Source organism: Enhydra lutris, unplaced genomic scaffold, assembly GCF_002288905.1.
Source record: "Enhydra lutris kenyoni isolate GAN:26980312 unplaced genomic scaffold, ASM228890v2 scaffoldscaffold46, whole genome shotgun sequence".
In the NCBI taxonomy this organism is placed as follows: domain Eukaryota; kingdom Metazoa; phylum Chordata; class Mammalia; order Carnivora; family Mustelidae; genus Enhydra; species Enhydra lutris.
In genome coordinates this window covers 16,353,352-16,366,611 of record NW_019154130.1, presented here as the reverse complement: position 1 = coordinate 16,366,611, position 13,260 = coordinate 16,353,352, and the positions used below count along the sequence as shown (strand labels likewise).

The 13,260-nt window shown below is 39.7% G+C and overlaps 1 protein-coding gene across 1 annotated transcript in view; it reads left to right on the top strand.

Moving 5' to 3' along the window:
* LOC111156474 (coronin 1C) overlaps positions 1-13,260 on the top strand; it is a 75,858-nt gene that overhangs the window by 17,653 nt on the left and 44,945 nt on the right. The window contains exon 2 of the mRNA XM_022517398.1: positions 10,377-10,576. Coding sequence (XP_022373106.1) covers positions 10,382-10,576 — 195 coding nt within the window. The 5' untranslated portion in view covers positions 10,377-10,381. The remainder of the gene's footprint in view (positions 1-10,376; positions 10,577-13,260) is intronic.

Below are 13,260 nucleotides of genomic sequence, written 5' to 3'. Positions count from 1 at the left end.
CTGTTTTTATGACATTTGTTTCCTCATCTGCGATCTTACTTGTCATTTTCTTTTAAATAATGCATTCGATCTCTCCCACATTGAAAAGTGCCTGCCATTAAAGCAACAACTTAGAGGGAACATGTTCTTTCCCTTTTGGGACATTCTGGAGTCTTCCTGTGGTTGCTGCTGGCAAAGAAACACTCTGTGAGCACTGGGGTAATTGATGCTCTGGAACAGTCTCAGCAAATGTGCTGGGCAGGATTTTGCTACTAGTAGGGGTTTTCCTGTATGTGTTCCTAGCAGGATGTGTTTCCTTTCATATGAACTATAGAAATACATCTGCTGGAATCTTTAAGCAGATAACTTCTCAATAAACAGGAAAATGTCAAAATTGTGGTCATTTTTTTATGAGATTGATGGAAGTAGACAGAATAGAGAAAATGTAACATTTACTCAGGTGTTTTGAGTGTATTTCATTTGGTACCATTACAGTATAAACACCCTGTCTTGTCTACATTTTTTCATCTAACACCCAACACATTCTTTTTTTTTTTTTTTTTTTTTAAATTTTTATTTATTTATTTATTATTTATTTGACAGAAATCACAAGTAGGCAGAGAGGCAGGCAGAGAGAGAGGAAGGGAAGCAGGCTCGCTGCCGAGCAAAGAGCCTGATGCAGGGCTCGACCCCAGGACCTTGGGATCACGACCCGAGCTGAAGGCAGAGGCTTTTAACCCACTGAGCCACCCAGGCGCTCCACCCAACACATTTCTTATATGGCCTATGAAAAAATTTTCTAGGTATAACTTGGCAGTACCTTAATTGAGACTTTACACTCTCCTGAGGTTAAGGATTCATCACTGACTGTAAGACGGCAAGTTTTATTCTGAGTATGACTTTTTGCAAACTTTCCTCTGACACTTATATAAAGTAAGTTTGGGACACCTGGCTGGCTCAATACGTACAGCATGCAACTCTTGATCTTAGAGTTGTGAGTTCAAGCCCCATGTTGGGTATGGAGATTACTTTTAAAAATAAAATCTTTAAAAGATAAAATAAGTCCCTACGCCACAGAGATAGACTTTATTTTTAACAGCTTGTTCTTGGTTAAGATGATCACCCAACATGTAAAGAAAATTTTTTTTTGTTTCCTTAGATGAGCTGTTAAGTATTGTGAATGTCAGTAGTTAGCTTTTAGATTTTTTTTTTTTTAATTTGAAGCAAAAACAGGAGTATATTATCAACTCATCGGAAATCTTTGTGGAAATAGAACTTTTGTGAAGCCATTATAGAAAGAAAATGGAATGTAAATTTGTGCAGCCACTATGGAGGGCCCTCAAAAAATTAAAATTACCTTATCCAGTGATTCCACTTCTAGGTGTTTATCCAAAAGAAATGAAATCACTATCTTGAAAAGGTATATGTACCCTCATGTTCATTTTAGCCTTACTTGTAATAGCAAGAATTGGAAACAACCTGTGTCCTTGGACAGATAAATAAATTGATAAAGATGTGTGTGTGTGTGTGTGTGTGTGTGTGTGTGTGTGTGTACACATATACCACATCTCCTTTATCAGTTCATCTGCTGAATATATGTCTATAAAATACACATATGTATGGGTATGTTTATGTATATATATAATAGAATATTCAGTCATAAAAAGAAATTCTGCCATCTGTGACAACATGGGTGGATCTTGAGGGTATTATGCTAAGTGAAATGAGTCACAGAGAAAGACATACTATATGATATCACTTACATGTTTTTTTTAAAAGATTTATTTTAGAGAGATTGTGCACATGGGGTGGGGGAGCAGAGGGAGAGAGAGTGTCTCAACCCGACTCCCTGCTGAGCACAGAGCCTGACATGGGGCTCTCTCATAACCCTGAGATCTTGACCTGAGTTGAGATTAAGAATCGGATCCCTAACTGACTGAGCCACCCAGATGCCACCACTTATATGGGTTTTGAAAACAAAGAAACAAAACCAGAACAGAACTCATAGAAACTGAACAGTGATTGCCAGAACTTGGGGGAGGGGGGAGGTGGATGAAATGGGTGAAGGTGATCAAAAGGTACAGACTTCCAATTATAAGATAAATAAGTCTTGGGGATATAAAGTGCAGCATGGCAATCACAGGAAAGATTTTAAAATTTTTAAAAAATTTATTATGATAGTCACTGGCCAGTCAAGACCTAATAATCCTCTTTCTTGGCCTTCAGTATACTTGGGGACTTGGGCAGTAGAGATGTGGGGTTCCAGGGGCCCTTGGGTGGCTTAGTTGGATAAGCATCTGCCTTCAATCCAGGTCATGATCCCAAGGTGCTGGGATTGAGTCCCGTGTTGGGCTCCCTGCTCAACAGAGAGTCTGCTTCTCCACCTACTGCTCCCCCTGCTTGTGATCTGCTTTCTCTCTCTCTCTCAAATAAATAAATCTTTAAAAATAAAATAAAAATAAAATAAAATAAAGTAGGTGTTTCAACTAAATTTTACAGAGAGCATTTCATAGTTGAGTCTCTGCTCTCAACGTGTTCTCATATTGTCTTTCAAAGTCATCAGTTTTTATTACAATGAAAACCATTTAGTAGGATAATCCCGGTCTTGTTAGAAATGTAGGTAGAATGATAATTTTCATATTGTAAGGGTTTAGGTGAGGTTTGTAATTCCTACATTTTGTGGAAATTAGAAACCATGTCGCATTTTCTCACATCTAAAGTCAATTTATTTTGAAGTCTGTAAACATTTCTTTGGGTTGCTTAGTGAATGACGTATGCTACATCTTCTCCCTCTGCTGCTGTTGATGATCCTATAATTGCAAAGAAAAGGCCATACACATTTTAAAGAGTTTATACTTGAAAGACCTAATGAGCAGGCAAATTCTCCAAGGTTGAACTCTGACAAGAAATTTAAAATTATACCTAGTATTTCCTTGGACTTGGTGTCTGTTGTATTAGTTTAGGATTTTTTTCTGTTTAATTGAAAATTTGATTTCTTTATAAAGTGTTTTAGTTTTGGGGGATACTTTAGTTGTATAATTTAGGATAAGATTATTTAATAAAAGAACTCCTTTGGTTGGATGATATGACATCTTAATTTGGAAATGCATAGCTGAGCACTTAAAACAACAGTAAAATACTAACGCCATTTGATAATGCAGGGGAATTGAGAAGTTGAGATAGATCTTATTTTTCCTTTGGGGGGACATCAAAATGCAGTAAATACTGTGCTAAGATAGGTGAACATAAAATTTTGTGAAGGTCTCATGATAACTGATGCTAGTTCTCTTATGTGAAAGTTATACTCTTGGCCCAGGAATTGATGGGTTCTTTTCCCTCAGAGAAACCTATTAGGGGACTCTTCAATAATAATGGTTAACATTTATTGGACAGTGCTTACTATGCTTCAGAGTCTGTGCTAGGTACTGTGCAGTTATTTTTAAAAACCGTTTTGTTGAGATACATGTTGATTCTCGAACAACATGGACCCCTTGTGAAGTAAAAAATCTGTATATAACTTTTGACTGCCCCAAAACTTAACTGTTTACAGCCTACTCTTGACTGGAAGTCTTACCAATAACATAAGCAGTCAATTAATACATATTTTGTGTGTTCTGTGTTATATTCTGTATTCTTACAGTAGAGTAAGCTAGAGAAAAGAAGTGTCACTAGAAAATTATAAGGAAGAAGAAATACATTTACAGTCCTGTACTGTATTTATTGAAAAAAATCTGCAAGTGGACCCATGCTGTTGAAACCCATGTTGTTCAAGGGTCAGCTGTAATTCACATAGCATACATTTCACCCATTTAAAGCATACAGTTCAATGGTTTTTAGTATATGTATTCACAAATACGTACAGCTATCACCATGGTTGATTTTAGAACATTTTCATCACTTCAGAAAGTTTCCTGTACTTGGTAGCTATAACCTTTTATTTTTTATTCCCCTGTTATCATATCATCCCTCCCCCCCCCCCCCCCCGCCACAAACAACCACTAATTTACTTTCTTTATCTGTCAGTTGCCTATTCTGGACTTTCATATGAATGGAATCATAAAAAGTAGACTTGTGATTGATATTTTGTGATTTACTCAGCATAATATTTTCAAGGTTCCTCCAAGTTGTAGTGTCTGTTACTACTTCATTCCTTTTTATTGCTAAATAATATTTCATTGTATGGTTATATCACATTTTGTTTTCCCATTCATCTAATGAGTATCCAACCTATGGGTTGTTTCTTCCCTTTGGCAGTTGTGAATATACTGCCAAGAACATTCACTTGTAAATATTTGTAAATACCTGTTTTCAGTTCTTTGGGGTGTATTTCTAGGAGTGGATTTCTGGGTCATGTGGTAGCTGTTTAATCATTTCAAAAGATGCAAGACTGCTTTCCAGAATAGCTCTACTATTTTATATTCTGCTAATAGGCTTCTGATTTCTCTGCATCCTCATCAACACCTGTTCTTCTCTGACTTTTTGATTCTAGCCATCTTAGTGGTGTGAAGTGATTCTTCTTTGTGGTTATGATTTACATTTCCTTAATGACTAATAACGTCCAGTATCTTTAAATGTGCTTATTGGACATTTGTATATCTTCTTTGGAAAAATATCTATTCAAGTTCTTTGCCCCCCTTAAACTGGATTACTTGTCTATTATTGAATTGTAGGAATTCTTATAGTCTAGATGCAGGTGCCTTATCAGATACATGATTTGCAAAAAATTTCTTCTATTCTGGTGGATTGTCTTCTTACTTTCTTAATGATATCTTTTGAAGCACAGAGGATTTTAACTTTGATAAGATCCAGTTTATCTACTTTTTATTTTGTTGCTTATGCTTTTGGTGGTGTCATATCTAAGAATTGTTTGTCAGATCCAAGGTCATAAAGGTTTACCTCTGTGTTTACTTCCAAGAGTTTCATAGTTTTAATTCTTTTACAGTTATGTCTTTGATCCGTTTGAGTTAATTATTTTATATGGTGTAGGACAGGGTCCAATTTCTTTTGTATATGGCTGTCCAGTGGTCCCAGCACCTTTTGTTGAAGACTGTTCTTTCCTCATCCAATGGTTTTAGCAGACTTGTTGAAAATCACTTGACCAGAAATGTATGAATTTATTTCTGGACTTCAAATTTTGTTCCATTGATTTATATGTCCGTCCTTCTTCTTATAACTCACTGTCATGATTTTCATTGCTTTGTAATAAGTTTTGCAGTCAGAAAGTATGGGTCTTCCTAATTTGTTCTTTTTCAAGGTTGTTTTGGTTATTTTAGGGTCCCTTGCAATTTCATATGAATTTTAGAATCTGTTAATTTCTATGAAGTCAGCTGAGATTTTTTTTTTTAAGATTTTATTTATTTATTTGACAGACAGAGATCACAGGTAGGCAGAGAGGCAGGCAGAGAGAAAGGGAAGCAGGTTCCCCGCTGAGCAGAGAGCCCGAGATGTGGGGGCTCCATCCCAGGACCCTGGGATCACAACCTGAGCCAAAAGCAGAGGCTTTAACCCACTAAGCCACCCAGGCACCCCGTCAGCTGAGATTTTGATAGGGATTGCATTAAATCTGTTGATCAGTTGGGGGAGTGTTACTTTTTTTTTTTTTTCCTTTTAGTAGGCTCCATGCCTACTGTGGGGGCTTGAACTCATAATCCTGAGATTAGGTGTTCTTTGCTCTATCAACTGAGCCAGCCAGGCTTCCTGGGAGTATTGTTATGTTAATGTTAAGTCTTCTGATCCATCAACACTGGATGTCTTTCCATTTAATTGAGGTCTTCTTAATTTCTTTGAGCAGTGTCTTGTAGTTTTTCACCTACTTCCTAAGTATTTTATTCTTTCTGATACGGTTGTGAATGGAATTGTTTCCTTAATTTCATTTTCAGATTGCTAAGAGTGTATAAAAATACAATTGATTCTTATATATTGATCTCTTATCCTGCAACCTTGCTGAACTTACTTAAATAGTTTTTTAGTAGATTTCTTAGGATTTTCTATATGTAAGATCATGTCATCTTTGTTCAGAGATAGTTTCATTTCTTCCTTTTCAATCTGAATGCCTTTATTTCTTTTTCTTTTCTTATTATCCTGGCTAGAACCTTTAGCACATCACTGCATAGAAATGGCAAAAGTAGACTTCCTTGTCTGGTTTTCGATCTTGGAGAGAAGGCATCTTTCATCATTGAATACTGTGTTACCTCTGGGTTTTGTTTTGTTTTTTGTTTTCATAAGTTTGAGGAAATTTCCTTATATTCCTACTTTGTTGAGTGTTTCTATCAGGAAAGTGTTGGATTTTGTCCAATGCTTTTCTGTGTGAGATGATTGTACAATGTTTGTTTTTATTTGATTGATATGTTACATTATATGATTTTCAGATGTTGACCCTACCTTGCATTTCTAGGGCAAGTCCCACTTGGTCATGGTATATAATCCTTTTTATAGGTTGCTAGATTTGGTCTGCTAGTATTTTGCTGAGGGTTTTTGCATCTGTATTCATGAGACTTTTTTTTTTTTTTAAGGATTTTATTCATTTATTTGACAGAGAGATCACACGTGGGCATAGAGACAGGCAGACAGAGAGGGGAAAGCAGGCTCCCTGTCGAGCAGAGAGCCTGATGCGGGCCTCAGTCCCAGGACCCTGGAATCATGATCTGAGCTGAAGGCAGAGGCTTAACCCACTGAGCCACCCAGGTGCCCTTATTCATGAGACATTGATGTAGTTTTCTTGTGATATCTTTCGTTAATTTTGGTATTAGAGTAATACTGCCCTCACAAAATTAGTTTGGAGGTGTTCTGTTCTTTGGAAGAATTTGTGAAGAATTGGTGTTAATTCTGTAAATATTTGATAGGCTTCAGTGATGAAACCATCTGGACCTAGGCTTTGTCAGATGATGCTTTTAATTATTATAGGTATCAATCCCTTCATTTTATAGAAGAGGAAACTGAAGCTCAGAAAGATTAAATAATTAGCTAATAAGTGGCAAAACTAGGATCTTAATCTGAATGACTTTATATCAAGTTCTAGGATAGTAACAATAGCTGACATTTACCGCGTAGTTATGTGTCTCTAACCATACAAGGTGCTCTGACGTATTAATCTCCTGCTACAATCCTCATACCAAGTGCTCATTTAATAATAACTTCAACTTCATATGTGTTGTACCCATTTTTAGATAAAGAATCTGACACTGACTTGCCCTGTTGAACCTTGGCCAGGAAGTAAATGTGATAGACCTGTGCCTCTCACTCAGAGGGCTGTCTGACTCTGGAGCCTGCCCTCTAAATTGCTTTTCCCTGTAGTATTCAGCAAAAGCAGCTGTGCCACGTGTGGACAGCTGACCCCAGGTCAGGTTCGATCTTGATTGTAAATGGGCTCATACTGTCCCTCAAGTTCCACTTGGACAGACGTGGCTTCCGTCAGCATAGAGCTCTGGAAGTACTGCCTTTTCTCACTGACTCTGCTGCGTAGCTACCACTCTTCTCCATGGTTGGAGCAAAAGAACCTGTGTATCATTCTGACTCCTTGTGGTTTGGATGAAAGTAAGTTGTCACCATGCGTAATACAGAAATGACTTCTAAAGGTATTTTAGTTTGGATGTCAGCCAGCAGATTTGCATAATGTCTTTCACTGAGGACATTCGAAGCACTTTATATATTTATATTCATATTGTTGGTGAGATTAGATGGTATCTAGCCTATTTGAGTGAAGAGGGAAAGTTGTCTCTCTTTTTTAAGTTAAAGGCCCTCCTCAAGATGTCCATTCATATTTCCAAGGTGGCACAAAAAGCTGACCTGATACCTTGTGCGGGTGGAGGGGCTGATTGAGTGGTGGAGCTCACAGAGGGAGGTGAGGTCTCATCTGCACAGTGGGGTGGGTAGTACCCAGACTTGGCAGCTGGTGTTCTGGGAGCCCAAGAACAAAGGCTGGGACCCGGCTGTACAGACCCAGGTGGTAGGAGGTGCTTGCTCATCCCTGTGCTCACCTGTGCTTGCTGATGTTTTACCCAGGGCCTGCAGCCTGGCTTCTGCTGAGGCTGGCGTGGGGCAGTCCCCTCACTGTGCAGCACTGGAGGAGGGTATCTGAGTATCTAGCTGCTCTTAATTTAGGCTTTCACTCAATTTTCTCTGCAGCCTGTTCTCCACATCCCTGTCTTCAGAGATAACACAGCTTTTCTTCTGAGTGCTCTGGGGTTTCACTGTGGGATTCTGCAGGCATCCTTTTGTGAGCCTCTCCTTCTGAGGCCCTCAGCTGAGTGGAGAACCTTCACACTTCAGTCAGTTACATGTGCGTGATCGCTTTTTGTCTTCCCAGATTTTCTTGTCACATTTACTCTTCAGTGAGTCACCCCCACATTTGCTCTTTGGTAGGCTTTTTCCAGTGTTCTTTCTCCTGTCCTTGGTGTTACCTACTTTCCTTCCTTTACTGGCATTTTATTAGGATTTCAGGAAGGGGTGGAGATAAATATATTTCTTTTGTAAATTACCTCTTCATGTCCTTTGTATAACTTTCTACTGGGATTTTTATGTTTTGGATCTGTAAACACTTCATACATGAACAATAATAACTCTTTGAAATATGGTACAACCCTTCCTTTCTTCTTTATTAACTTACTTTTGAAACACTTGCTGGAAGGTACTGGTGGGGAGTTTAGCTTTTGCTAACTTGTGCAGATGGTTATATAGGGAAATAGATCCGGAGACCATCTGGCTATACATTGACTTCTGTATGGATGTGATTTTCTTTTGGTTTTCACCAGCTCGTGGAAGCTGTCTTACCTATTCATAACTTAAGAAATACTCATACTGTTTCACAAATGACAGACTCTGGCCAAGTGGAAGCGAATCCCTTGCCATCTCCTCTACCAAATGCTCTAAATGTATGGTCCTGGTAGTCAGCTGGAAAGTTCTGGCAACAGCTGGGCTGAGGAACACGGGTGCTCAGCTGCCTGCCAAGCGTTTGTTGCCTCAGCCCAGCCACATGCCCCAGGCTTGGAAAGAGGCCACTTTTGCACATGCCTTGGAAGGGTAGAAGGAGGCTCTGGCAAGTATAAATGATCTCTCTCTGCATTTAGCAGTGGGCCCAGAGCCATGAGGAAGAGAATCAGAGGGAAGGAATTAGCAGCAGCCCACCATGTGTCCCATTTGGCATGAGTAGACAGGTGTTAACCTTCCTCTGCATGGTGATCGGCGGGGTGGGGGGGGGCGCTGGTTTTCAGCTGAGTTGTCAGGTTTGACAGTGTTCCATTTCCTCTCATGTTTTCTCCAGGCCCCTTATATCCTAGCCAATATGAACAGAATGTCCTGCATATTAGCAGACAGGAAAATTATATTGGCTGCCGTCTAGGGAACCTGGACCAGGTGAGGCCTTGCGATCCCAACGCACGAAGCTTTCAGTGCACATGTCTCTGGGATACCTAGTGGAATGTGGAGTCTGAAGTGACCCATGAGGAAGCCCAGGAACACTAGCTTGGTGTCACTTACCCTTTCCCAAGTCCCCTGGTTACTTGGGAAATGGCTGTGGTGAATGATCAGCTCTGACATGAAACCTGTCCATTTGCCCTCCCTGAGTTTTTCCTTTCCTCTGACTACTACTGCTATAATAATCATTCTGGAACTTTCTCAGGCTGGTTTACTGCCACAGTTCAGCCAGCACCTTTCTTATAGCTTCTTCACATCTAATATGTCCTGTGCTACTGTTAGACCTTTTGTCATTCTGAATAGCACTTTTATCACATTGCTTTCTGTTTAAACCTTTGCTGTTCTTTCCTAGGATCTGGCTTTTGACCTCTCTGATGCCTTGGTAAAACTGTTAGCACTTAGGACCAGAAGTCCTGTTTTAAGGTGCTCTGATACTCTTCCTATGTTGGAAGGCTTTTGAAGACAAGGATGGTTGCTTATGTTTCTTGAATTTGCCACTACACATAGCTGGTCTTAAGGCACAGTCCTCAGTGAGAGAGCCGATGTCTGGGGAAAATGCTTAAAAACTGAAAAATCACCTTGGCAGACTGAGGAAGAAGCCACAGTATCATAACTTTTGGGGGGATTTGCGTTAGCTTCAGATTCACCAGATGACTTCTCTTTGGAGTTTTCTTAGCAATGAAAGGAAAAGTTTGGAGTGAATTATCTTCCAATTCCCACCCAACTCTGAAAGGCTAATTTTCCTTCATTCTTTGCCTTGATCTTTCTCCTGAAATTAGAACTGATGAGCTGTTTCTGGATCTTGAGTTAGGAATTTTTCATTTCTTTGTAATTCTTTCCCTGACGCATTTTGTTTTCTCTGAGTATGTGCTGCTCAAGGAAATTTGGGTTTGCCATTTGGCTACTTTTTAGGAGAGCAGACAAAATGCCATATTCTGATCTTTTTCCCCTGTTTGGATTTTAATGTACTTTTTGCTCTTCCACAGACACAATGAGGCGAGTGGTACGACAGAGCAAGTTTCGTCATGTGTTTGGACAAGCGGTAAAAAACGACCAGTGTTATGATGACATCCGGGTTTCTCGAGTGACCTGGGATAGTTCCTTTTGCGCTGTCAATCCCAGATTTGTTGCCATTATCATAGAAGCGAGTGGGGGAGGAGCGTTCCTTGTGCTCCCTTTGCACAAGGTAAGTAATCTGATTTTTCTACTCTCTTAGGCACCCTTCGGTAATCTTGATTTATTTCATAATAGAGTGACTTAGAGGATTGATAGTTCCCTAAGAATTGTGTGATTGTGGAGACCATTAGACTGATATAACTGAGGCTTACTCCACACACTTCACTAACCACATCAGTTTTTTTCTAACAGAATCCTCAAACAAAATGATGAACTCTGTTTTGGGTGTGCCTTCACTGGATGAAGAGATTATCATAACGATACTGTGAGCATGGGCAGGCACAGGCATTTTATGATTTGATTAGTAATCATCCATTTTTTTTTTCAAAAAGTGCAATTTTTAAAAGAAGCAGAAATTTTTAAAAAAGATTTTATTTGAGAGAGAGCACGTGTGCTAGCAGGGGGAAGAGCAGAAGAAGGGGGAGAGAGAGAAAATCTCAAGCAGACTCCACGCCCAGCGCAGAGCCTGTTGTGGGAATTGATCTTACAACCCTGAGATCATAACCCGAGTCAAAATCAAGAGTCTGATGCTCAACTCACTGAGCCACCCAGATGCCCCTGAGCAGAAAATTTTAAATTAATCTTCCTCCTCTTCTTCTCCTCCTTTCTTTTCCTTCTCCTCCTCCTCCTGTGAGGTCATGAGGATGGAGACTTCTTGGTATTTTGAATGCTAAATGGGATGAGACCTTAAGAAAATGTTCCAAGCAATGGAGGTTTTAAGTCTGGACAAGACTGAGTTTCAGCATAGAATCTAAGCAGTGCAAGTAAGTGGTAGAAATAAAGGATCTTTACTGAAAGTTGTTATGTGTGACCTTCAGCCTTACTGGGCTTCCCAGTCTCCTAACTTTAATCCCTCCAGGGAGCCCTCTCCAATATGGGGGAAAGATAGGAGATTTGTGAATTTCTGATTGTTCTTGAATATTGTAGATGACACTCGGTACTTGCTTTAACAGGAAATCCCAGGACTGCAGGTAAGTGGGGGGTTGGGAGGGTGGCTGTGGAGAGAGCAAGCGAGCCTGCAAAGAGTTATTTTCTGGTTGGCTTCTAGGAGGAAAATAAGCTTGGTGTGACTCCTGAGTTCTAACTATAAGGGCTCAGGACTGGTGAGGATGCAGGTGTTGGGTCACATTACAGCTGTTTCCACTCTGCTGAGAACCTTGGGTCTCCATGAGTCTGAGCCATGTATATTAGGGGTACTCATCATAACGGCCTGGGTGATTCGGAAAATGGTTACAGTAAAGTGAATTTCTGTCAAAATATTGTTTCCCATTCTATTTTGATGTTTTTTCCTAGGGAAAATTCTCACTAGGAAAACTTCCAATTCCTCTATACTTTACTTTCTTTCAGATGCTCATCACTGACTTATTTTAACATCTGATTTTTACTTTAGTGGCCAGAATGATGTGATATTATACAATAGGACCGTCTCACTACAGAAATAGTAGATGGATGCCTTTAGGGAACAGATTGGATTAGTGTTTCCACACGTACCTTCTTACTGACAGAGTTGTTGATACATTTTATTTTATTTTATTTTTTTATTTTTAAGATTTTATTTAGTTATTTGACAGATCACAAGTAGGCAGAGAGGCAGGCAGAGAGAGAGGAGGAAGCAGGCTCCCTGCCAAGCAGAGAGCCCGATGTGGGACTCGATCCCATGACCTGGGGATCATGACCTGAGCCCAAGGCAGAGGCTTTAACCCACTGAGCTACCAGGTGCCCTGTTGATTACATTTTTTTTTTTTTTAAAGATTTTATTTATTTATTTGACAGAGAGAGATCACAAGTAGACGGAGAGGCAGGCAGAGAGAGAGAGAGAGAGAGAGAGGGAAGCAGGCTTCCCGCTGAGTAGAGAGCCCGATGCGGGACTCAATCCCAGGACCCTGAGATCATGACCCGAGCCGAAGGCAGCAGCTTAACCCACTGAGCCACCCAGGCGCCCTGATTACATTTTAAAGGAGACTCTTTTCTTCAGTCGAAATTTTAATTTTCTACTCAGCTTTATTTTTGTGGAGAAAATTACTGTTTAGTGGCAAATAATGCATTACAGTATTACCACTGCTTACCTGATGTAGATCGGGAGTTTGAATTCAACGTCAGCTGTGTGTGGTGGGTCTGTGGTGCCCATCTCTCGAGAGGCTGTCTTAACTGGTCAGCCAAGATCAGGCACCGGAGCACCATGATGTATTTTGGAGTTTGAGTTTTTATTCTCCCTTTTATAGAGTGAGAGATCTATTTAAGACTGACTGATTTATTTGCTTATTTAGCTTCCAAGAAATGGGACAAGCCAATTAAGCACAAACTTTTGAACAGTTAATCTTCCTCTGAGTTCACATAGTCTTGAAGTTCCACATCCACATAAGGTTGTGTGCATGCATCTTTGCTTTTACAAACCACGGGAAGCTTTGAGTTTCATTTATATCATTTAAGGGAGACCTATATGCAGTTCCTAAGCCAACTGGTTTTTATGATTTGATTTTCACTTGCATTAGTATTTTGTTCTTTTACCAGTTGTACAGGAATTAAGGTAGAATAAGTTGCTTTAAAAATTGCCAGTTTTGGAAGAAGTGTTAGTTTTTGGAGAAGCCTCAAGAGTCATTTTCCCAGACTGTAATATGGTCTGTGTGGCTTTTTTGCTCCTTAAATACTAATTTGTTTTGGAGGAGGTGACATTGGCATAAACTAAGCCCAGCC